This window comes from Vespa mandarinia, chromosome 9, assembly GCF_050613455.1.
Source record: "Vespa mandarinia isolate Hongniang chromosome 9, ASM5061345v1, whole genome shotgun sequence".
In the NCBI taxonomy this organism is placed as follows: Eukaryota; Metazoa; Arthropoda; class Insecta; order Hymenoptera; family Vespidae; genus Vespa; species Vespa mandarinia.
In genome coordinates, this window is record NC_140818.1 from 5,789,626 (window position 1) to 5,813,461 (window position 23,836).

At 32.4% G+C, this 23,836-nt stretch overlaps 3 protein-coding genes and 1 long non-coding RNA gene across 5 annotated transcripts; 3 read left to right on the top strand and 1 right to left on the bottom strand.

The window, feature by feature from the left end:
- The first annotated feature begins 136 nt into the window (after positions 1 to 136).
- Positions 137 to 1,005, top strand: LOC118443380 (ubiquinol-cytochrome-c reductase complex assembly factor 2-like). The gene is made up of 2 exons (XM_035870279.2): positions 137 to 469; positions 711 to 1,005. Exons 1-2 carry the CDS (start codon positions 399 to 401, stop codon positions 1,003 to 1,005), a joined length of 366 nt encoding a protein of 121 aa, XP_035726172.1. The 5' UTR covers positions 137 to 398.
- On the top strand, positions 998 to 2,775 carry LOC118443379 (putative methyltransferase-like protein 15 homolog). Its single transcript, XM_035870278.2, has one exon. It carries the CDS (start codon positions 998 to 1,000, stop codon positions 2,168 to 2,170), a length of 1,173 nt encoding a protein of 390 aa, XP_035726171.1. The 3' UTR covers positions 2,171 to 2,775.
- Positions 2,184 to 9,631, bottom strand: pug (pug C-1-tetrahydrofolate synthase, cytoplasmic). 2 transcript variants are annotated; one of them, XM_035870269.2, is made up of 13 exons: positions 9,549 to 9,631; positions 7,410 to 7,481; positions 6,523 to 6,858; positions 5,664 to 5,756; positions 5,448 to 5,589; positions 5,234 to 5,345; positions 4,410 to 4,975; positions 4,027 to 4,330; positions 3,724 to 3,941; positions 3,175 to 3,638; positions 2,802 to 3,054; positions 2,510 to 2,695; positions 2,184 to 2,438 (listed from the first exon to the last, which is right to left on the bottom strand). In XM_035870269.2, exons 1-13 carry the CDS (start codon positions 9,626 to 9,628, stop codon positions 2,349 to 2,351), a joined length of 2,916 nt encoding a protein of 971 aa, XP_035726162.1. In that variant the 5' UTR covers positions 9,629 to 9,631; the 3' UTR covers positions 2,184 to 2,348. The 2 variants fall into 2 exon arrangements, with proteins under 2 accessions (XP_035726162.1, XP_035726167.1); XM_035870274.2 differs by lacking the exon at positions 9,549 to 9,631 and adding an exon at positions 8,429 to 8,484.
- On the top strand, positions 6,852 to 17,175 carry LOC118443381 (uncharacterized). Its single transcript, XR_004838657.2, has 5 exons — positions 6,852 to 7,079; positions 8,409 to 8,584; positions 15,881 to 16,166; positions 16,379 to 16,844; positions 16,970 to 17,175. It is a non-coding gene; the product is annotated as an uncharacterized LOC118443381 (long non-coding RNA).
- Positions 17,176 to 23,836: the final 6,661 nt, after the last annotated feature.

Below are 23,836 nucleotides of genomic sequence, written 5' to 3' on the forward strand. Positions count from 1 at the left end.
TTTATAATCATTTATGAAAATATATAATGTTGGGGAGTCGAAAATGTGACTACACGCTCAACATTTTATTTACTAGATTGGTACTATTGAGTACTTTAATATCGAGTAAAAACATGACTAGTTATATTATCTGTGATTGGAAAATTCGTGTTGTTGCATTTTAATGTACCAATTATAAGTAAAAGATAAAACGTAAATAGTAACAATTGGTCGATCAATATATGTAATATGATATTTTATTGAAAAAAATATAAGTTTTTACTAATCTGTTTCAAACGGCATCAAAATATATTACTCAATTATATTGGTGAATTATAATTTTGTAACCTATAAGTAATAATCCATGTACATGAAAGAAAGAACGGGTTATTGAGAATTGCTATTATGCAAGTTAAAACATGGCTGGTAACTATAAGAATTTTATGAAATTATTAGAATCTTGGCCATTAGATAAATCAAAACCTGGCAGGTAATTTTATATATATTAAAAATCTTTTATTTGTATATATATATACATATATATACGTTTATATATGTTGATAAGAAAAATGTAATTTATATCTATTCAATTATCCAAATCATTTGGTTCATATAAATACTGATAGGTTAGGTATAATATTAAAATTACAATTCTCATGTAAATAAGTATTTATATTTCATAAATTTTGTTGTTACATATGATATAAATGTTGTATATATTTTTTATTTAGAGATTTAAGTCAACATATTCGTGATCAAGTGAAACTTATCTTCTCAAAAGGTGATATTACTACTCCAATAGATAAAGAACAGTGTAACCGATATTACGCAAGTTTGAAAAGGATAAGTTCAAATCATTATGGACAAATGTATAAACGTAGTCTTAAAAGTACTGCAAGTGGCTTAACAGTAGAGCAATGTAATATTGCACTAAGTCCAGAGATGAAAAAATATTTGGAAGAAGAAAATAAATTTTTTCTTAAGAGGCTTATAAACAAAATACAAAATATACGTAAGAATGCTTAAATTTAAAATTAATTTATTATATTTACAAGCTTTTTGTATCAACAAACTATATCATGAAACAAGAGTACAGTTTCATCATCTATCAAAAATTAATATACAATATGTAATAAACAAAAGATATTTTAGTCAACAACAAGATATACAAGAACAGGATGTAATTAAAAATAATAATATACATGTACCTGCAATGATCAAAGAAGTTTTACAATATTTACAACCATCTCCAGGTAAAATATATGTAGATATGACTTTTGGTGCTGGAGGACATACTACTCAAATTTTGAAATCAGCACCTGATATAAAAATTTTTACATTAGATAGAGATCCAATAGCATATAATATTGCACAAGATTTATCAAAGAACTATCCTGGACAAATCATTCCTTTATTAGGAAAATTTTCAGATTTACCATTATTACTTAGCGAGCATAAAGTTGAAAAGAATAGTATAGATGGTTTTTTGTTTGATTTTGGATGTTCATCAATGCAATTTGATAATGCAGAAAGAGGCTTTTCTTTGTCAAAAAATGGACCATTAGATATGAGAATGGATGGTAACAGATATCCTGAAAATCCAACTGCTGCTGATGTAATAGAAAGAGCGGATGAGATAGATTTGTATCATATATTGAAAATTTATGGACAAGAAAAGAAGGCCAGAAAGATAGCACGCGCGCTTATCGAAGCAAGATATATGTATAAAAAATTGGAGACAACAAAGGAATTGGTACAGCTTGTTGAATCTGTACTCAATAATGAAATCAGAAAAGATCAATTAGGTAGATTCTCACATTGTGCGACAAAAACGTTTCAAGCTCTTAGAATTTTTGTAAACAATGAATTGAATGAAATCAATCATGGCATGGTGCTTGCACAAAATTACTTAAAAATTGGTGGTTGTTTGATAACAATATCCTTTCATTCATTGGAAGATATTGTTGTTAAAAGACACATGACAGGAAATATAACAGATTTTGTGGCAAATGTTACACCATTAAAATATTTAAATTATAATAAGAGTTTTTGCATTGACGAATTAAATGATATAGTCATGTCACCATGGAAAATGATGCATAAGCATGTATTGACACCATCATCTGAAGAAGTCAATAAAAATCCAAGAGTTAGATCAGCAAAGTTTAGAGCTATTACTAAAGTTAAATAAATTAATGACAGAATTACGAAATATTGATTTTATAATTAACTTACTAATACATTCTTATTAGTTATTTATGAGATTAATATTTTATATGGAACATACATAAAGTACATGGAGTATGAAAAATATAAATAGATAAATGTTAAATATTGTTATGTGCCAATAATATGAAAAGAGTTTATATTTAAAATAATCCTTCTATCTCATTCGTTTCACTATTCCAATCCATATCATAAATACTTGGCCTAGTAGAAAGACCTGGCATCATCATGATCTGCAATTTATAAAAACGTCGTTTGTGACATACATGTAAGAAATTTTACAATTTATAATTGAAAATCTTACCTCTCCAACAGATGCTACGACAAATTTAGCGCCAACGGCCACAAATATATCATTAATATCAAGTTTAAAACCTGTTGGGGCACCTTTGATGGATGGATCTCCTGTTAGAGAGTTAGATGTTTTTGCCATACATATAGGATATTTATCATAACCTAATGTGTTATATACTTTAATTTTTTCTTTTACCTAAGATTCAAAAAACAAGTAAAAATGTATTATTGCTGTGTATGTGCTAGTACTTCAAATATATATATAGAATATTCAAAGTATTTCATCATTTAAATTTACTTACTTTGTCTGCTAGAATAACTTCTCCAGCACCATACATTTCTTTAGCAATGACGTTTATCTTCTCCTCAATACTGAGATCCAAACTATACAATGGTTTAAAGTTACTTGGTTTTTCCGTTGCAGCGATAACTGCATCTGCCAAAGCTATTGCACCTGATCCACCGTCAGCCCAATGAGTGCAAACCACTGTGTCTGCTGCACCACTCTCCAATGCCACTTCTTTGATGAGCTGTAGTTCAGCTTCTGTATCAGTACTAGTAGAATAATAAATATTTACTTTGGTTGCAATAGAAAAAATGTATTCAAGCAATTTAAAAAAAAAAAAAAATTGATTATGGATTTCAGATATACTTAATGCAGAATAAAATATTTACGTGTATGAATTTATAGCTACAACAACGGGTACTCCAAATTTCAGGCCATTGCTGATATGTTTTTGAAGATTTGGAAGACCTTTTCTAACAAGTTCGATATTTTCTTCAATGTATTCTTTTTTTAGAGCCGCACCTGGGGTCACTAATGGACCACCACCATGCATTTTCAAGGCTCTTACAGTTGCAACAAGAACGACAGCATTCGGTACGAGTCCAGATGTTCTACATTTAATGTCAAAGAACTTCTCCATGCCTATATCGGAACCAAATCCAGCTTCTGTCACTACAATACCATTTGGTCCAACTAGTTTTAATGCAATAGTATCTGCTATTATCGAAGAACAACCGTGTGCGATATTAGCGAAGGGACCAGCATGAACCATTACAGGTGTACCTTCTAAAGATTGCATTAGTGTTGGTTCGATCGCATCTTTCAGAAGAATAGCCATCGCACCAGTCATGCCCTATTAAATTGATAAAAGTAAGTAAAGAATAAATGTAAATAGATAAAAATATCTAAACTTATAATATCGTTAATTAAATACGAACAAAATCTTCAGCAGTTAAAGGTTCACCATTCTTATTGAATCCAATTACTATATTGCCCAATCTTTGTTTCAAATCTTCGACGTCAGCAGCTAAAGCAAGTATCGCCATTATCTCAGAAGAAACAGAAATTTTGAAAGAAGTCTCTCTCGTCTTATTTTTTTCAGTTGAACTTTGACCAATAGTTATTTTACGTAGAAAACGATCATTTATATCAACCACTGCAAAAGATGATAAGTCTTAATGAAAGTATACTTGTTCAACTGACATTAAGATAATTAATTTTATTTTTCTTATTGCATGTACCTCTTGTCCACGTAATATTATGTGGATCGATGTCTAATCGTACGAACTTGTGTTGTTCTTCTTCCGTCAAGGAGTTTGGATCGGTTTTTGTGATCCCAAGTTTTTGCAGACGCCTTAATTGAATTTTGGAGAATTTTCGAACACCTTTCATCGTAGGTACCAATCTATCATAAAGGGCCTTGTCACTTTGAGTGGATTCATGGAAGTATCGGGCATCGATTTGGGCTGCTAAAAGATTATTTGCCGCGGATATAGCATGGATGTCTCCGGTTAAGTGAAGATTGAATTCTTCCATAGGAATTACCTAGAAAGGAAAAAAGATATGAACATAGTTCATTATAATAATTAGATTAAAAATTTTATAATTTTATTTTTGTACATACTTGTGCATATCCACCACCAGCTGCTCCTCCTTTAACTCCGAAAGTAGGACCTTGGCTGGGCTGTCTTAACGTAACAAAAGAATTTGTTCCTTTATGCGCTGAGAGAGCTTGCACTAATCCAAGAGCCGTCGTACTTTTACCTTCACCGAGAGGTGTTGGCGTAATACCAGCGACGACCACGAATTTTCCATTTTGCTGATTCTTCAGTCTCTTTAGAACATTTAGACTTATTTTACCCTTATTGTCTCCATAAGGACTTAGCTCGTTTGGTAATAGACCGATTTCTTCAGCTAAACTGACAATAGGTTTATATATCTGATTTCTAGAAATAGCTATATCACTTGGAACTGGTCTCTGTGGATTAATCTTTAAAATTCTTAGTTTCCAATCGACATTAAGAAGATTTTCAGCTGCTTTTTTGGCCGAAGTCACCGTATTCTTCATCAGCATGGCTACCGTCATAGGGCCGACGCCACCAGGAACTGGCGTAATATATGAAGCTACTTTCGAAGCTTCCTCGTAATCAACATCGCCTACTAAACGCTCTCCGCTTTTCTTTCCAGAATCTGGAAAACATGTATTAAATTTGATGTGAGAATATATCTCTCGAAATATAATTATTCTTATCATATGTGTTAATTGAATTTGATGAGATTTTTATCAAACACTATTTCGAAATATTTTTTAACGCCTTGAATATACACATTATAAGATCTTACAAATTTACTTTATTATTATATGTATATCGATATTATCGATTTGAGGTATTTTTCATTATTAAATTAAATATATAAGCAATTAAGAACTTTTTCCTTTTATCTTACCCGGAATAGAATTGATGCCACAATCGATTACGACAGCGCCTGATTTTATCCAGCTCCCTTTGACGAATTCTGGCTTACCGATAGCCACGATCAAGATATCAGCTTGAGAGACCTCAAAAATTGATTAAATTGAGAAACAATCGTAATTGATATTTATTTTCATATCATTTTGAAAAAATTCATTTGCGAATTTCTTGCTCGAAAAACTACTTACTATTTCTGGAAGATTTTTCGTTTTTGAATGACATATCGTCACTGTAGCATTGTGCCATTTTAATAATTCAGCTGCCGGTGTACCTACAATTTTACTTCTACCCAAAACTACGGCTTGAGCACCGACAATTGGTACACCACTTCTACAATATATTATTGAGTTTAAAAACGTTAAAGCAGTTTTATACAATTTTTTTAGAATTACATTTTTAATTACTTTTTAATGAGCTCAATACATCCATTAGGCGTGCATGGTATAAATCCTGACATATCGCCGATTGTAACTTTTCCTTCGTTAATCGTATTGAGACTGAAAAATAACATTTCGTAATATATTACATTATATTATATATACGTATATATAATATATATACGTAGTAATAACAATTTATTGTTACGTATGTTATGTTATATACGTACATATGTATATTTTATAATTTTTCAAAATTATTGTTATGTTAAACTATTTGAAATGTTTTAAATTATCGTTAATACGGATAAAAATATCGATTCTAATTATCATGATTAAAATTAAGATTTGTAGATTATTTCGGTAATTCTTTCAATTATATTTAATATCCTACATATGATCGACATTTTTGTTATTATGAGAAATTGTGTAAGATCATAGATCTATAAAAAAATATTCCTCTTTCCATGCGAGATGATATTTTATTCTTTTTATCTCATATTTTGCGTCATTTCATGTCAAAGAGCATGCCGATTGTATTGACTTTTATGTAAATGTATAAAACCGTACTGTTTTCAATGAGTTTCGTAAAATATATTTCTTATAAATTGATATGAAAAAAATTTTATCTACAGCTAGTACGATAACGAAATATTTATTGTTTCTAGAAGTAACGATAATGACGTATTGGTTTTGGATCAAATAATGATATTGATTCTAAATTTCGACAATTGCATTTTGTGATAAGAATGAAAGTAGTTAATTATTGAACATTCCATTAAATTTATTAATCGTATAGATTTTTTAAATCAAACGAATTAGAAATCGATAAATTTATATTTTTTAATTTATATTAGATTTGTGCAAAATAAAAATATCAATTTACCCGTCAACATCTTTAGAAGGAGACACTGTGTTCGTAATTAAATGAGAATTAATTTCATTAACGGTATCGAGCGGCATTTGAACGATGATACCGTGAGTTTTAGAATCATTGTTTAATTTGTTCACTACGTTGATCAGTTCAGTTTCCGTTATGGTGTTTGGAAGTTTAACGTGTTGTACATTTATGCCAATGTCTGTAGCCGCTTTGATTTTCATTCGTATGTAAACGTTAGAATCTTGTCTACCGCCGACTTGGACAATAGCCAAACTAGGTGTAAAGTCTGGTAGCTTTGTCTTTAGATCTGTTACATCTTGTGCCAAGGATGCACGAATTTCTCTGTAAGATAAAGCTTCCATGAGGAGAAATAATTTATTATATAATAAACATATATATTCTGTGTTCATGTGGGATTATTAAAATAATTACAGATGATGATGATATTCGAAATGATATTTGAATTTGATAAGATAAAATTCATTTCGTTTTTTTCCCGCCTTTGTAGAACACCATAACCTTAAATTTTACAAAACACGTGAAGGCAGTAACTCGTAAGACAGGTTAGTTCATATGTTTCTCATAACATATCTTAATTATTTTGACCTTGAGCAAAGTACACGAATAACTTTTCATAGTTTTAGATCAAATTAATCAAGTAACAGGCAAATGAAATAAATAAATTAATTATCGTTATATATCTCATCGTTATGCATGAACATTAAAACACATATTAAATACGAAATAGAACATACAAATATGCTACTCGTTAAAAAGATGTATGTCTATGCGTTTGGTTAGTAAAAAAGAAAAAAAAAAAAGAAAAAAAGAAGAAAAAAGAAAAAAAGAAAAAAGAAAAAGGAAAATACAAATGGATAAGATTTATAACTTACTTTGCTAATTGTGTGCCAGAGAGTATAACTCCTCGGACGTCCTCGCATGTAGACATGACTCGTTTAAAAAAACTGCAAAATTCAACAATGAAAACTTAAAAACTTTTCGTCTTCGTTTCTTCGATTAACACGACTTCACATTCGTCGAGAGGTACTTGCTATAGTAGTTGATTTCTTGATTATGCACGCGCAGTTATAAATTCGTATATGTATGTAAATGAGTGAATGTAGTAGAATGAACGCCGTTGTGTCTGCAACCGGCTTGTAGAAGCAGTCTCTGTGTAAATGAATGGATATATATATAGGGTGATCCATTTGAGGCATTATATTACATCTTCTACGTAGTATATCTGACATTATTATAGGCTTTATAACGTTTGATGTAAATATTCTTAAAAACAATTTCAAGACTTTCTTTAAAAATGTAGAATCAATGATTATGTTAAAAGTTTGTTTTGCATTTAAATCAATTTTATATTTAAAAATTTTTATATTTAAAAATGGATCAACCTGTAGATATTTACCGATATAACATTATACATGTATGTATTTTTTTCTGATATAAGGTATCTGTTTCTTTAATCGCATATTTAAATATTGTTTGTTTATAAGTGATTTACAGATAAGCGATACTTTTATCTGTAATTTTTCTTTTTTTTTTTCATATGTTTTCAAGAATTTACTCTATGAATTCTCATATAAGATCACAATTTTTATTCGATTTTAGTGTTAATTCGAAGGATTAAGATTTTTTACACGTAATTATTGTTTCCGAATTCTGGAATATATTATTTTCTTTTCCATGATCATGTTTAAAAATAAATAATTTTCCAAAGTAATTTTCACACAAGTAAAAATCTGATTTGAAAATAGGAAACGATAATCTCGTGTAAAAAATCTTTAGTTTTTGAATGAGTCATTGATCATCAAAATCAGATAAAAATTGTTCTCCACGAGAATTCATGCCATAAATCTTGTTTTTCTTTTTAATTTATGAAGGCACAGTAGCGCTACTTCACGTTCGTGTTAAAACAGTTGAAGCTTCTTCTTCCACAACACGACTACACTGACGTGGATATCTGTGCCTTGTATAGTCAATCACTCAAATAGATTTCTTCAAAAAACAAGAAGTCAACAAGCTTCGTAGCTCTTTGGTGCATACATATATATATTACGTAAGGGAATTATCTTTTATCTGTAATAATACATTTGTAATGAATTTTCATGGTCGTATTTTTCGTTCGATTTTGGTAATCAAAAACTCATTCGAAAAGTGAAGGTTTCTTTTTTTAAAAATAATTATTTAAAAAGAAAATAATTTTCAAAGGTAATTTTTGCCCAAGCAAAAGACTGTTTTAAAAATTAAAAATTATGATCTCGTGCAAAATATCTTTAGTTTTCAAATGAGACAAATAAATAAACTATAGTTTATTAAATAATTATTCCTATAATGAATAGATTTAATTAGATATATATCATTGATTATAATCAATCAGTGATAATCATAATTTAGTATAACGTAATGTTTATTATCGCGCGTTTATCTATTAGTGATTTGTTATTTTGTTACTTTAGATGTATAATTAGTTTCTTTTAAGTAATATTATTACCAATTTATTATTATAATAAATTGCAAATATAAAAAAAAGTCATGCACGTAAAGTCAATCGAGTATGGAAGAACATTAACGTCTATCTAGAAATCGCACGTTATGTTTTTCTTACGGAATACGTATTGACTTCGTACTAGATGTTTTATAAAAATTGACAATCATACATTGTTTGATATCCCATTGTCAATTCAGTTCTTCAATTCTCCCGTGCCGACAGCATGAGAGGTATAACGTTACCTATACGAGGATACACACCGATAAAATGAATCAAGAGAAGAGACAGGTTTTTCCTAACATGATTTTAATTCATTTTTTCCGTATTTGTTGCGGAAATCACACACGTTTCGAAAGGATATTGGTTGGATAGTCTTAATTTTCTACATCATCTTAATATAGTCCGAGATTTAATTATTGAGAGCGATTATATCTTAATCGATAAAACGATAACAATAATATGTTTATATAAATTTATGAAATAGTCGATGTTTCTTTCTAACGAAAGATCAATTATAGAATAATAGTCTTACTTAAAAACTTGGAGCGTCCTCATCATAGAATCGTTTATCGTGACACTATTATGAGAACTGTTAGCGTGCAAAACTAACATGCATATTCAGGAAGGATTTAGGAATCCATAATTATCGAGAATAATCAACTCATTTATGGGCCATTTAAGTTGCGTAACCATTAGTGATAAACTTAGATATATATCGTGACCTTTGTCTTTTATAAGACTTAAGTTTACGTATTTTGATATTCTATATTTTTATCTTCACACGGTTATAGATTCGATTTTTAAATACACCGATCGGCAAATATGATTAAGAATTAACGCGTTTAATAATTAATTTTAATTTTTTAATTTTAATTTTTAATATCAATTTCAAATTAAATTATTCTTCAAATTATTGGAACTGGCTATAGTTAATTATAACTCATTTGACGATCCCGCAAGTTTCAAATACTCTTAGTAACTTCATCAAGCATTCTGCAAAAGCGATTTGGCTTTTTGCTGTGTTGTATCCTTGAATATTTCAATAGATCAAAGTGAGTACTACTTCTCCTTTCGTATTTACTTCTCCATAGTAAATACTGAAGACAGTACGGCAAAAACAAAGATTATATTAAGCAGAGCTTACTTTGATGGTTCTAATCGTTTTAGTCGAATTATTAAGTTCAGAAAGTTCAGTCAAGAAGATATAATGACAAGATATAATGATATTGAAAAAATAAATCATTAGAATTATTGATATTAAATGAGAATTTACTTTAATTCTAAGTAGATAGAATTATCAAGCTTTTCAATGTTAATTAGTAGATAGGTAATATCAAAAACTCATGATTTTTGAATGATCAATAGCGTATTTCTCTTGATATTGCAAAGTCCACTCGTTGATCGTTCTAAGATTAGTAAGATTAACCAAGATTCTCTTTCCGGCTCGTTCTCTTGGCTAGCTGTTAAACGGTGAGACGCTAGTCCGACAAAGGAGTTGCGTTTCGTGGTCGCATTTGTGATACTCCCCTTGTAATGTTGCTGAGGGCCAACCGAAAGCAAGCTCATCCCCTGGGACAAGTTTATGCTCTCCTGCGAATCTACGTACTTCCACCGGTTCTCTCCTTATCCCTCTCGCCCATCGACTTTAATTACGTCTTATCTTCCTGGCTTTCCTGGACTCACCGCTGATTCCGAATTCCGATTGTCTCTCTGTCGAATTGTATATTTTCTCTCGAAGAACTCACTTTTATTCTCTTCGATTTAACACACGTTATGACTCTCTTAAAGACCTTCGTAAGAATCTTCGATCCGATGGAATTCATAGAATAATTAATGACAAACATTTGCTTACATTAGACCCCTTCGATCTTATAACTTACTACTCTAATAAATGAATGCCTCTTGAACGTTCGTATGGATGTTTGATCAATTGATTTTAAGTTTATATTTGAGTATTACTCTAAGATATTGAATTTAATGTTTTTAAAATTGTCATTTCGATGTCAATTTGAGCCTCAATTATTTTCTCTTAGCCATACGAATATAAGCGAATTTTATCATATTCGAGCGATTCTTTATCAGGAAATTCTCTCTCTTTTCTTTTCTTTTTTTTTTTTTCATCTATTGAAATTTTAATTTTAGGATAAACAAGAACTGCGTGAAATCTTGGATTTCTTTTTTCGATTCTTTTTTTTTTTTCTATCTTTCAATTTCAATCTCGATTTATGAGAACGGCCTGGGGCAATCTTAGGTAGAATCGATATTAGCACGAGTTGCCTCCACCATCATATACTCCCACCCTAAACCATCCCACCCCTCTTTCGTAGTTGCCTCGATTGGCCACCCCTTTGGTATATTCCTCGAACGTCTTTCGATGGCGTTCTTCTCTTTTGTCGTGTTATTTTGTTCCGAATTATTTATTATCCTATGTTAGGTCCATGAAAACCGTTAAAAAACTGAGACACTCTTCTTATAGACGGCACGCGTGTTTCTGGGATCACGAGTTTACCGGTTCGCTATTTATAAGGGTAGAAAAAGCAGGATTATTTAAGCAAGACTGGTTCTATTGGATGTGTAACTGTCGTTATAATCATTGAGGATTCAAACCGGAATTTCTCGCTTGCATTGATATTGAGATGAAGAAGAAGGAGATGAAGAAAGAATGAAAATTTTGAGAGAATACCAAAATTGAATGCTTCATTATTGAAATATTCTATACATTTCAATCTATTTCATCTAACTAGGAAGATAATTTCGAATCCTCAAGTTTCTAGAAACCTCGTAGATTCTAAACGTCAGGCTTATTATTTCCACAGCGATATTCTCTCTCTTTCTCTCCTCTCTCTCTCTCTCTCTCTCTCTCTCTTTCTCTCTCTCTCTCTTTCTCTTTCTCTATTCATCCTCCTTCTCTCGATCTTAGCTTCGAGCGCCGTTTCGAGCCCTCTATCCACCGTTTCTCCTTTCAGCTTGCTTTTGCAACTAATATAGCCTTCGCGTTCGAGACCCGAACGAAAACGATGGAGGTTGGGAGTGGAGCTAGAGGGGTGGTTGCTCTGAAAAGGGAGGCGAGTTCGTAGCTTCGTCGCAGCGAAAGTACCTACGGATTCCAACTTGTGCGGATAGTTATGCTTAAGGGTTCTGCGGAGAAACTAGCCTTGGGGTGACCGAGGCCGCGAATCATCAGTAGAAGGAGAAGTAAAGCGAGAAAGGAGTGCGTACAAGCGTAGGAGAGGACTTGCTTCGAAGAGTAGGACAGATGCTATGGAAAGGCAAAAGGTTGCTCTATCTCCGCGAGGAACGCAACTTAAACCGCAAATTCCTTTACGGGGTTACAGTAATGCGGTGCATATCCACACTTGGCTTTGCCAGGAACCAACTCGATTTCGTTAATAGAACTCGCATTTAACTTTGCACCGATTTCCTTCGAGCTACTTCGGGGGTGGAAGGAAGGTATACCGTTCCAATTCTCTAGTCCTGTCTCGTCTTCTTCGTTGGCCCTTTGAGAATCTTCCTAAAGTTACTCGTGTCAAAGATCGATTCTCGTTTCTTGACTTCTCGTTCGATCTTTTAATCTTATTAGACTTCATAATTATAAAAGTCAAAAATAGTATTTGATAGTTATTTGATGAATTTAGTAATTTTTCTTTTTTCTTTTTTTATATCTATATAGGATAGCGTCAATATATTACGTATTTGAAATTGATCAGACACACACACACACACACACACACACATGAGTGTGTGTGTACCATCTTATTAGTTTCTCATATCGGTCGACGATCCTGTTTTCAATCAAGTTTCCTTAGAGCGGACTAATCGAAATTAATATCCACTTGGCACTCCCTACCATCTAGGCGATATCTCGAAGAGGGCACAAGATTGGATATACGTCGGTAATAAATAGACGATTGAAGGTACCGTCCGCGCATCAGACGGCGGAAGGGATATGAAATTAATACAAGTCCAAAGTGTCTAGGCCTATCCTGTAAGGCGCGCTTCAATATATATCTCGATAGTAAGGTATTTCTGGCATCCTTAGGTTCTTCGAGCGGAAGGACCCTTCGACGTGAATATCAAGGAAATTAGGGACAGCACGTGGTACATCTGAATTATAGACGCTTCACCGAATTATTATGCCTTGATCATCGGGATTTCATGATTCGATATAGTAGAACTGAAAGTCGTGATATCTTCTGAGGTCCAGGTCAAGCTAGTTCTCTAAAGTTATTTAAGATCTTTAATCTTCAGAACGTTTTAGATGTCTGTTCGTTATTCGACAGGAATATTTTTATTACTTCTACTATGACTATAATAAATAAATAAAATACTTAATTAATAAAATATTGATTTTCTTGTGTCAAGGATCCAAGATAGACTATTTAAAAATGAATTTCAATTTCAATCATTTTTGTTTACAAATCTATAAAAGTATTCACGTAAAATGTTTGCGATAATGAAAATATATTTTCGCGACGTGTTTGCCTACATAGTTGTTACTTTTCTCAACGGGAGAAAGTTTGTTGAATCAACGAGATTGAAAATACATCAACTGTTCGTACCGAAACGGACGACCGCGAAAGCTTATAGGGGAACAACTTTGGATTAGAAGTTCGAAATTGGATTGACATTATCATCTCGACGCGAGGTACTCGCGATGATTGGATACATAAAATCAATGTCTTTGTAATGCGTAAACTTTGCGAGCGCGAGGTGAAGGATAGCGTTGAAAAATGAAGAAAGTTCTTTATCGAAATTTCTTTTCCATCGATCACTGTACTTTATATATTGTGTGACAGTAATTTTCAATTACGGTCATGTCGATGCAACGCTAAAATTACCCATTTGTTTATGTGATGGATTATTATAACTGTCTTTAGAATATTGTAAACATCATTTTATAAAGTTTAAAGCATAACAAGTATTCCAGTTGAACTATATTCACTTATTTAATATTGATTATATTACATCTATATTAGTTTTATTAATTTATTTAATTTTTATATTAAAAATATAGCGAACGATAAGAAATCAGAAAACGTATAAAGAAATTCAACTTTCGTGAAGCAATTGCTTGGTACGATAGTAGAGAGTGTTTCGGTCAATAGTTGGGAGTTCGGAGAGTACCCTAACTCTGTTCGTGGTAGGAACAAGAAAGATAACTTCGTAGAGAGGGTAAGACGTGCCTTACAGAGGGTTGATTGGGTGTCCGCGCACCATCTCTGCTCCATACAGCATCACGTTTATCCCCCCGCTTCTCCCGCGATGAAAGCGTTCCCCTTGTACTCCTCCTAAAAAATATGGCCGCGCCTACACTGATCTAAGGGGATTCGAATCCTTCACCCTAACAATCCATAGATTCAATGGAAGGGGAAAGTTATAGGGATCTTAACTGCCTAAGATGGCAGGAAATCTTTCCAAGTTAGATTTGTGTATTTGCGTAGACGTATTTGTGCAGTCTGTTCGAAGGATTGACGAGATAATATTTACTTCAGTGATTGATAAAATATAAAAAAAGATGAATCGTAGAAAATATAAGATTATTAATTTAAAAGAGATGATGGATGAACGTAAGAGATTATAAATTTATACAATTTTTTACATTATCCACATCTGGATTAATTTATATAATTGAATATTTGATTAAATTTATCGTCAACGTTATTCTTTCTTATTTTTTAATCATAACGAAATCATATTTTGTGATAATTAATTTTATTATCTCAGTTTATAATGTTTCATATACATACAAATTTTTAATAATTCGTATACAATTAATGCAATATTAAGAAATATATTTATGAAATTGTATTCTAACAAACATAGATTATTATATATAGAACGATGAGAGAGAAGAGATCATCACGGTCAATTTGAGAAAAGAGGCACACATATATGATTTTTATACGATTCTTATTTCAATCATAAATTGAGGTAGATCAATCGACTCGATTAGATATAACGAGCTGTAATCAAGTGGTTGTCTGGAATCTGTCTATCGATTATTTAAATACAACACTGAAAAATAAGTTCAATTCGAAATAGTGTAAATTACATTTTAAAATTTAAGGAATCTTGGTATAACTTTGGATGATCGAGATTTCTTATTGTGAAACAATGGTATTCCCTCTCCATGATTTTCATCTTAGATAACATCTGTATATCGAGGGTGCAGTTGATAGAGGAGAGGGTGCAGGAAAGGGTTCTGCAGGCCATTTGCAACCCCCACGGAACTGGGCAAACCAGACATAGAGTCTCGAGACTCCTATCATCTTAACAGCCATATTGAATTATGGTTATTACGACGTCCCGTCCTTACGATATTTCGTGTCCTTTGAAATTCCGGGAAATTGGCCGATCGCGAGTTACACTTTTTCAATATAAACTCAAAACTGCTCGAAGATCGAAGTTCTTTCATAGCTGAATAAGAATATTTTCTTTTGTAAGCATTACAATTTTTTTCAAAATTTCAGATGTTACATTATAAATTTTAAAGTTTCAATGTTCCAATGTTATTGTTTTTTCATCGAGTCGAACGTTTCGAATGTTCTTAGTATATTATTTATAAATACTTTATAATCTCACGTGATCATACTAAGGATAGGTAAAACTCAAGCAAGGATCATTTTCTTAAAGTAGTCGAAGGAAGAAGGTCAGAGGTAAAGGATCGAGAGGTTTCCTCTCAATCACGACTCTTCGAGATTCTCATGGGAACGATCGGTCGAGTAGGGAGATAGCGCGATGCAGAATCTCACGGTATATCGGCTGCATCCCTTCTCTTTCAACCCCTACCTTCTATACTCACCGTTTCCTGTGCTTCTCTCTACGAACCAGCGAATAACCTTAGTTACTTTGCTCGACTGTTAGGTTCCTGAAGCCAGAGCTGAGGCTGAAGTAGGAAACTCTCCGTTCCTAGGAGAGTCCTAGGTAATCACCGAACTTCGTCGCTCCCCCAGGAACGGGCTACCCCATCGACGTTCGTCCCTCACCCCTCTTTGCAACAGGAGCCGATATAACTTTGTTCCTGGGGGTGCAGTACTGCTTCACGAGGCTGGCTTTCGGTCCTATGGTCATCTCGCTCGCTCACTCACTCTAAGGATGATGACGACGATGGCGAATCTTCTCAACGAGTCTCTATGCACGTTCTTACAATGTGCGTTGAGATCGAAGAAAAATAGAAAAGACTAATTATTTTTTTATCTTCTATAGAAATATAACATTATTTTTTATTATAAGTAATATACAGGATAATTAATTCATAAGTTTACTTAAAGAGAAAACGATTAGAAGTTTGATTAGTTGCTATGTTTTTTTTTAGTACAAAAGTTTATTAATGATTAAAATATTTTCAACTTTTTCGGACAGACAAGAATGATGATAACATTGGTCGAGAATTTCTCTCCTATCATAGAAATTCAAAGCAAAGCGGGTCGATGAACAATAAGGTCGACGAATAGATCCACCTATCTTAACAATGGTGGCTTATTATCTTGAACAAAAGCGCCTTTCTGCTTTCCCTCAAGGGGGTGGTCCAAGAAACCCCAGGAAAGACGCGAACACTGTAAGCCTACTAATGGATTCCTTCAGCAGCAGCTGTCGTCTTAAGATTGACCGACTTCAAACGGATTAATCTCGACATCCGTGACACTCGACTTTCTATAAATTAGGGATCCGAATTCAACAAAACTTTCACACCAATGAGCGTTGATCTGACGATATCTTCCTTCTAGTTGTTTGTTGTTCGTAAGGGAGACACTTTACCGAATTGTTGTTTACTTTTGATCTTTATGACATCGATAATAAAATTTTGCTTTAAATTTATTAGTGAAACGTAAGATTTAATAATTTTTATTATTTTTATCCTGAAAAAGTGCGATTATTTATTCAATCAAGTGTAACTTTAATTAACAAAAATCCATGAGATAAGAACTGATAATTCAGGGATTTTAAATATAGGAAAAATGAAGAAAAGAGTGAACGATTGATTGAAAACCAATGGAGTCAACGAAAATGTCCAGCCATCTTCTACGAGATGGCGTAGGTTACCATTTTGCATGCATCTTCGATAAATTATTGATTCTGACCATTGTCCAGTTTACTAGAGCCACCTACGTAATCTCAGAGTAAGTTTGAACGGAAGGATTTCAAGAAAGCAAGAAATTTATCGGTAATATAGTTTGTTTTCTTTTACAATGATAACTACTCATTGTCCATCCTTGTTTTTATTTAATTTCATTAATTATCAATGACATCAGATTTGGTTAGAAACTTGTAGTATTGTTAATATTATTTTCGATCGATCGTTTTTGTTTTATTATCGATTATTAATAGAGAATTAAACAAAAAAAAAAAAAAGAGAAGATCATTATTTTTATTAAATGTTTAAAATTTTTATTAAATTATCACTCGAGAATTCATTCTTAATGTTTCTTTTTTTTTCTCAAATAATATAAAATTGATTATGTATTCTTGTTTTATCATCATTGATCTATTGTACGTCATTTAATTTCTTCTTCATAGATACAATGTTCACGGATCGTTGAAATATTTTTTTCTTTACTTTTATTTCGTATCAAGACATATAATATAATATCTAAGTTAAGATTTTCGTTAAACCAGTCGACACCCTATTTCGACATTAAGAGGCGGTCTGATATAGCACTGGACAAACTGGTCAGTAAGACTAAATCGCAGCATCGAGATGGACCAGTCATGGACAATAATGGATCAACCGGTCGTGAGGCGAAAAAAACATGCAAAAGCGCGACGTAGAGACTGGAAATCAGTAAGAGATGACCAACCGGTCTGGCAGATGTTGGTCCATCTGCGTGTACGATTCGACCAGTTATGAAAGATCATCAGGGATGAGTTCTTTCTTAATAAAATTTTCCTTTGTTAATACGTTTCACAGATAAATGGTGATCTTGATCGTGAAATAATATGAAGTACATTTAAAAATTTAGAATATGAATAAATGAACACATGAAATAGGTATATTTAATTAGAAAACAAATTTTTATTTATAGCAAATGTTTTTTCTTTTCTTTTTTTCTTCTTTTTTTATAAATGAAATTTGTTATATATGGATTAATAAATAATAATGATAATCAAAATATCGTTTCAGAGTCCACTTTACATTTCTCATTCATCATAATTTTAAAATCGATGTATATGAAACATTGCTGTTATCTATTTTCCTGCGAATTATTAGAAAATCGAAGTAGATTTGCCTTCATTCTATACCATAGATTCACTGTTTATTTATCTACCGTAGCTTTCATTCTATATCGTAGATTCTCTGTTTATTTATCTACCGTGTGTAAATGTTATTAGTTTCAATTTAAATAGTGTACATACAATGAATACGCAATAATTTGAATAGGAATAGAGATAATAATTATACGTTGTGTATAAAATTAGCATTGGTTCTGATATCGGCAGAAAATTGGTATGGATTCGATTTTGTATTAAAATTACAATTATTTAATGCTTTGTTTCTATCGAATTATTATCTTATTTTCTAATAATATTCAAATTGATTTAATTATTACTTCAGAATGTTATTAGATATTCGATGAAAGTTATTTTTATTTTTTATAATTGACATATTCTTTGGTTGCAAGCGTGACAATATTAAAGAGTCTTCCAATAGGAATGATTTTAAAGATTTATAAATACTAGTGCATTTATTGATCATATTACAAAAAAAAATATTAAATTTGGATTGATAAAATGAAAATTAGATTAATTGTTTAATTTTAGATTATTTTGCGTCATTCAATATTTCGATGTGATTTACTTTTATGACATTTAATATATTTCCTTGGTAAATATCAAAATATTCTAATATGTAATAATGAAAAAATATTTTACGAACGAAGTTTTACATTTTCATTGAATTAACTTTCAATATAGATTATTAATTTTTGATATTTTTTACATAGAATTTAAAGATACAATTTTTTTGTCGGAATTACAGTTTAATACAATATTGATTCTTTCTAAATAAAGAATTAAATAATCGTCGAAATGGATTTATTTAAAATACGATTGGATTTCGTTTTCAAGCGATCGATCGAATAAAAGATATTTTTTTAAGGGTCACCAGCGTCAGAGTATCAGTCTCTCCTCTTTAATGTTCGTTCTTGTCATCGGGATATATAGGGTGAACCGAATAACGTGACCAACTAAAAAGTTTCATTTAGAAAAGTTTGAATTTTCGATGGACTCGAACTAAATAAATGTGATCGTATTATAAAACTTAATTTGTATTTCATCGCGGTATGCAGCGGCATATATTCTATATCAAAATAAAAATTTAATTAAAAATATCTAAAATAGCATTGTATTGTACTGTTTGATCATTAAAAGAAAAATATAATGATTAGAAGATAGTAAAGGGGGTAAAAAAAAAAAGAAAAGAGTTTCGTGAGAAAAATTTTATGTGTGATTCTTGATAATGAAATGCGATAAGGGATGAAACCATGCTATGGTTGTAATCCGGCAGAAATGAAGTCGTTGAATAAATAATTGAATAATAATTATTAAATAAATAATTAAATATTAATTAAATGATTACTTATTTAGTGGTCAGTAGTGAGAAAATTGGTGTCACCGATTTTATCCTTACGTTCTTCGGCTTTGGTACTTTTCTAGAGAGTGGAAGTTGGAGAAAGAAGAGGAAGAGAAGCATTTAAGTGTTGCGAAAGAGTGAAAGAGAGAGAAAGAAAAAGAGAGAAAGAAAAAGAGAGAAAGAAAAAGAGAGAAAGAAAAAGAAGGATGAAACAGGTACGACGGATGGATAGGCGAAAAGACGGGAAAATTTTGTCCGCGCGAAAATGTTCGCGGATGGTCACGAAGGGTCGATGCTATCTTTCAGAGAGCTCCGCGGTGTGAATTTCTCGTAAAGTGGTAAAAACGGTGAGCTCCTTGCACACGGTGGCTCTCAACTTCAGTTTCTTCTTCCTGCGACAATCTCGATGGAGATAAAAATTCGGGATGTACATTTTTTTTTTCTTCAAAAATCAAATAAAATCAATAATGCATCAAAGCTTGTATACAGACTTGTCAAGACTATTCATAAGATCGTAAAATTAATGGACGATCGTTCGATACAATTAAACTTTGTGTAAGACAAATGTAAAAGCTACGGAAGATATGATGAGTAGTTTTTTTTTTAATAAAACAAATTATTTTTCGTTTCTAATTATTTCAATTAAATATTTTTTTCCCGAAGAAAGAATATGAAAAATATTAATCAAATAATTTGTTATTGTTGTTTTTGGCAATTATTAAAAAAATTTAAATATATAATATCGTAACAATATGTATACAATGTTTAATACAAAAGAGTGGATAAACTGAAATAGTAAAAATATTTTTTGAGAACCATAAGAGGTGAGGGTCGTCAGGGAAGCAGAGCGCATACGAAGCATTACGAACTTCTCTTTTTCTCTTCTCCTCTCCTTTCTCTCTCTTTCTCTCTCTCTCTCTCTCTCTCTCTCTCTCTCTCTTTCTCTCTCTCTCTCTATAATTCTTTCGTACGCTCTTTCTCTTTCGAACGTGTTTCTTTACCGCGCTCAACTTTACCGCCTTACGGGAGCCGCGTGAAAAAGTAAAATGAATAAAAGAGCAGGCGGTGAGAGCACGTCGCCTGATGCTTTGCTATCTATGTGTTGGTCTCTTGGTGGTGACACTAGTGATATATGTGTATGTTGCCCGGCTGGCAACGTTTTATCGCACGGTTTATGTTGCTCTTTCGCGTCCTCCCAAGGCCGGCATTTGCCAACGGACCTGTAAGGAGTAAGAATGCTAATTGGAATGCCGTTGGCTTATCTTTCTTTCGTCTTTCTCTTTTCCCAGTCGGAGTATTTTCTTTTGCTGCTCAAATTCGCCCCATCCGAGATCATCCTAATCAGTTTCTCGAGCTTTTAAATAACATCTGGCGAGACAAAATGAGAAATTTTATTAAATTGTTTCTCCATGCAATTTATTTGTCAATTAAATTAGTCGTCGACATTTGCGTTTTATTAAATTCTATCATCATTATTATTATTATTTATGCTCCAAACGGATGCCATATGAAAATAATTTTTTCTTCAAATTTTCATTAAAAATCTCTTCGAATATTTTCAACTGGCCAATGTATTCTTTCCTTCATTTTACTTCGTTCGATTCTATCCCAAATTAGTACTTTTGTCATTCTTCAGGAAATGCAATTTACATCTATTTCGATTTGTAGACGATTCAGGTCCGTCGGATAATTTCGAATCGATCGTAATGCCCCGGACAGGGTGTATTTGTAATTCAAAAGCTGAGCGTTTCATATTTTTAATGCATTTCGTTATGTGAATATGAATGAAAATTGATAAAGGCCACGCGTGTGTGTATATGTGTGTACGTTCGTATGTATTCGTATGTGTAGAAAAGAAACATATCGAACGATTTTATAGCTTATCGTTAGTAAGACTTCGTAATATCATCATCGAATCATTCGTGATTTTATAAATTTTGTAATTTTTTTTTTTCTTTGGAAATTGAGTGCCCATTGAAATTGTTGTAATCCTTATAAATTAATAAATTACTTGTTGCTTTTGTCGAATTGCTCCGTTTTGATAATAGATCATGAAATTTTTCAAGTAAATTTTTCACGTAAAGGAATTTTCATTTCGCTCGTTTAGTCAGCTTATAATCTTCAATGACGAAAATCATGATAGAATGGAGGTTCAAGTTTTTGTCAGAGAGTGTACAAGTAAATCGGGAGAAAAAATGTCAACAAAAAGATTCTACTTTTGGACAACCCTTCTTTCGAAGACTGGGCGAAGGGAGGAGTATGTTAATCGGCAGGGGGATTTAAAGGGTTCGCATAGGTGTTGCAGGAAGTTAAGGATGGTAAGTTGGGCGTGGCAGACTTGTAAGTATCGTTGGATCTATAGTCCAATGGCGTGGTATATTAATAAAAATGAAGGATCTTCTTTTTTTTCCAAATAGCAAGCCCTTGGACAAGTAAATTCTTTTCGTTCAATTTTTCCATCTTATCGAGGAGTTTCGATATATATATATATATATATATATATATATATATATATATATATATATATTGTTAATCGTTAGAACATTTTCCAAAAAAATCGATTACTTTTCTTTTCTTATTCGTGAAAATTCAGAGAATATTTTTTGAATTTCTAATTCATGATTTGACATTATTAAATTTTCTTACGTTTCTAACCAATTATTACTTCGTTGAAATATTTTCATTTTTTCTTCAGAATTTCTTCAGAAATTGATCGTTGATCTATTTTAATGTCTTTTTCGAAAATTCTTGAGAAGATTTGACTCGTGACATTTTTGATATTTTTTATCCAAAATTGAACAATATTTTTTTTTTCGTTTAAAAAGAAAAATATCTTTTTGTATAAAAAGAAAAATATCTTTTCATTGAAGTGTCTTATTTCTCGGGATGAAATCAGTGAAGGAAAGGTCCGAATCGTTTTCGGAAGGGTCGCCACGTAGAAAACGCTTGAAGTGGCCTCCACTTTTGCGTGGGTTTATGCTTTCCGGTTCCTCCGTCGCTATTATCCGGGCTCCTCTGTTCTCGAGTTGTCGGCGTTGTGTCCTGAAACAATAAAACACGTTCATGAATGAAACCCTTCTCGGAGTACCTCCGCGTTTTCTTCCAGGCAACGTTACTACCACCCCCAGAAGTCTACTTCGCCCTTCACCCTTCGGATTCATTCCAACACAAGCGCGCGCGCGCTCGTCCCTTAGGATGAGAGCGCCACCCTCTTTTAACGCGCTTTATCATACTCCTTCCATTCATTCGCGGCCTCCTCCGTTAATAAACTCAAAGGTACGCCGTGAGATACGATCTTTCTGCGTTTCCGCACGAACGGCGAGAAAAGGACGGATGAGAGATCATCGTTGATCTCGGGATCGATGTGATAGAGTTAACGTACACCTTCTTCCTTTCAAAGCTTCAAACTCTTTGTATATGTGTATAAAATATATCAAAGTAAATATAACATATGTGTATATTATATATCAAAGATTATTTCACTTCTTTGAACGCGATTTGATTTTACCAGTCATTTAATGAAATGCATTAAATTGCACGATTAAAAGTAAACATAATTGTGTAATTATTGATACAGCTTTCTTCTTTGGACCAAAGTCAGTTACAAATAATTTCTAAATTCAGCTAAGAGCCAAGTTCTTGATATATGAAGCAGTGCATTTAATAGCGAAACGACTCTGAAGACGAAAGAGGAGAGCGAAAGATGGAGTAGAATTAGAAGTGGAAGGGAGAAAATAGAAAGGCAGAGAGAGAGAGAGAGAGAGAGAGAAAGAGAGAAAGAGAGAAAGAGAAAGAGAAAGAGAGAGAGAGATACAAATAGATCTGCATCTCATTCGTAGTACGAAGCTAGAGATTGTAGTGGGCATCCATTGGCTAAAACTATGGGGTGGGTTGCCAACGCTATGGGCCACTATCGGTTCCTTGGGGATGTTTCCACCCCTATTTCTAGCAACTACCCTCCTTTACCATATACACCGAATACACTGGTATAGTTATACAGACTCGTACGTGCCGAGCTGTTGGGTATTGATCGTCGTTGCCTCGAGAATAGCACGTTCTACCTACTTCTCCTTTACCTGCAACAACGCGTCCTTACACATCCTCACTCGTCCTTGCTCGTCCTGTGTCCTGGGACTACGTATCGCGGCGTTCGCCGTTCGAGTTCAACCTCGGTAGCAAAATCGGCTAGCCGTTTAAAGCTTGGACTATTATTTGGATTTGATCGATCCTCAAATTTTCTACGTTTAAGG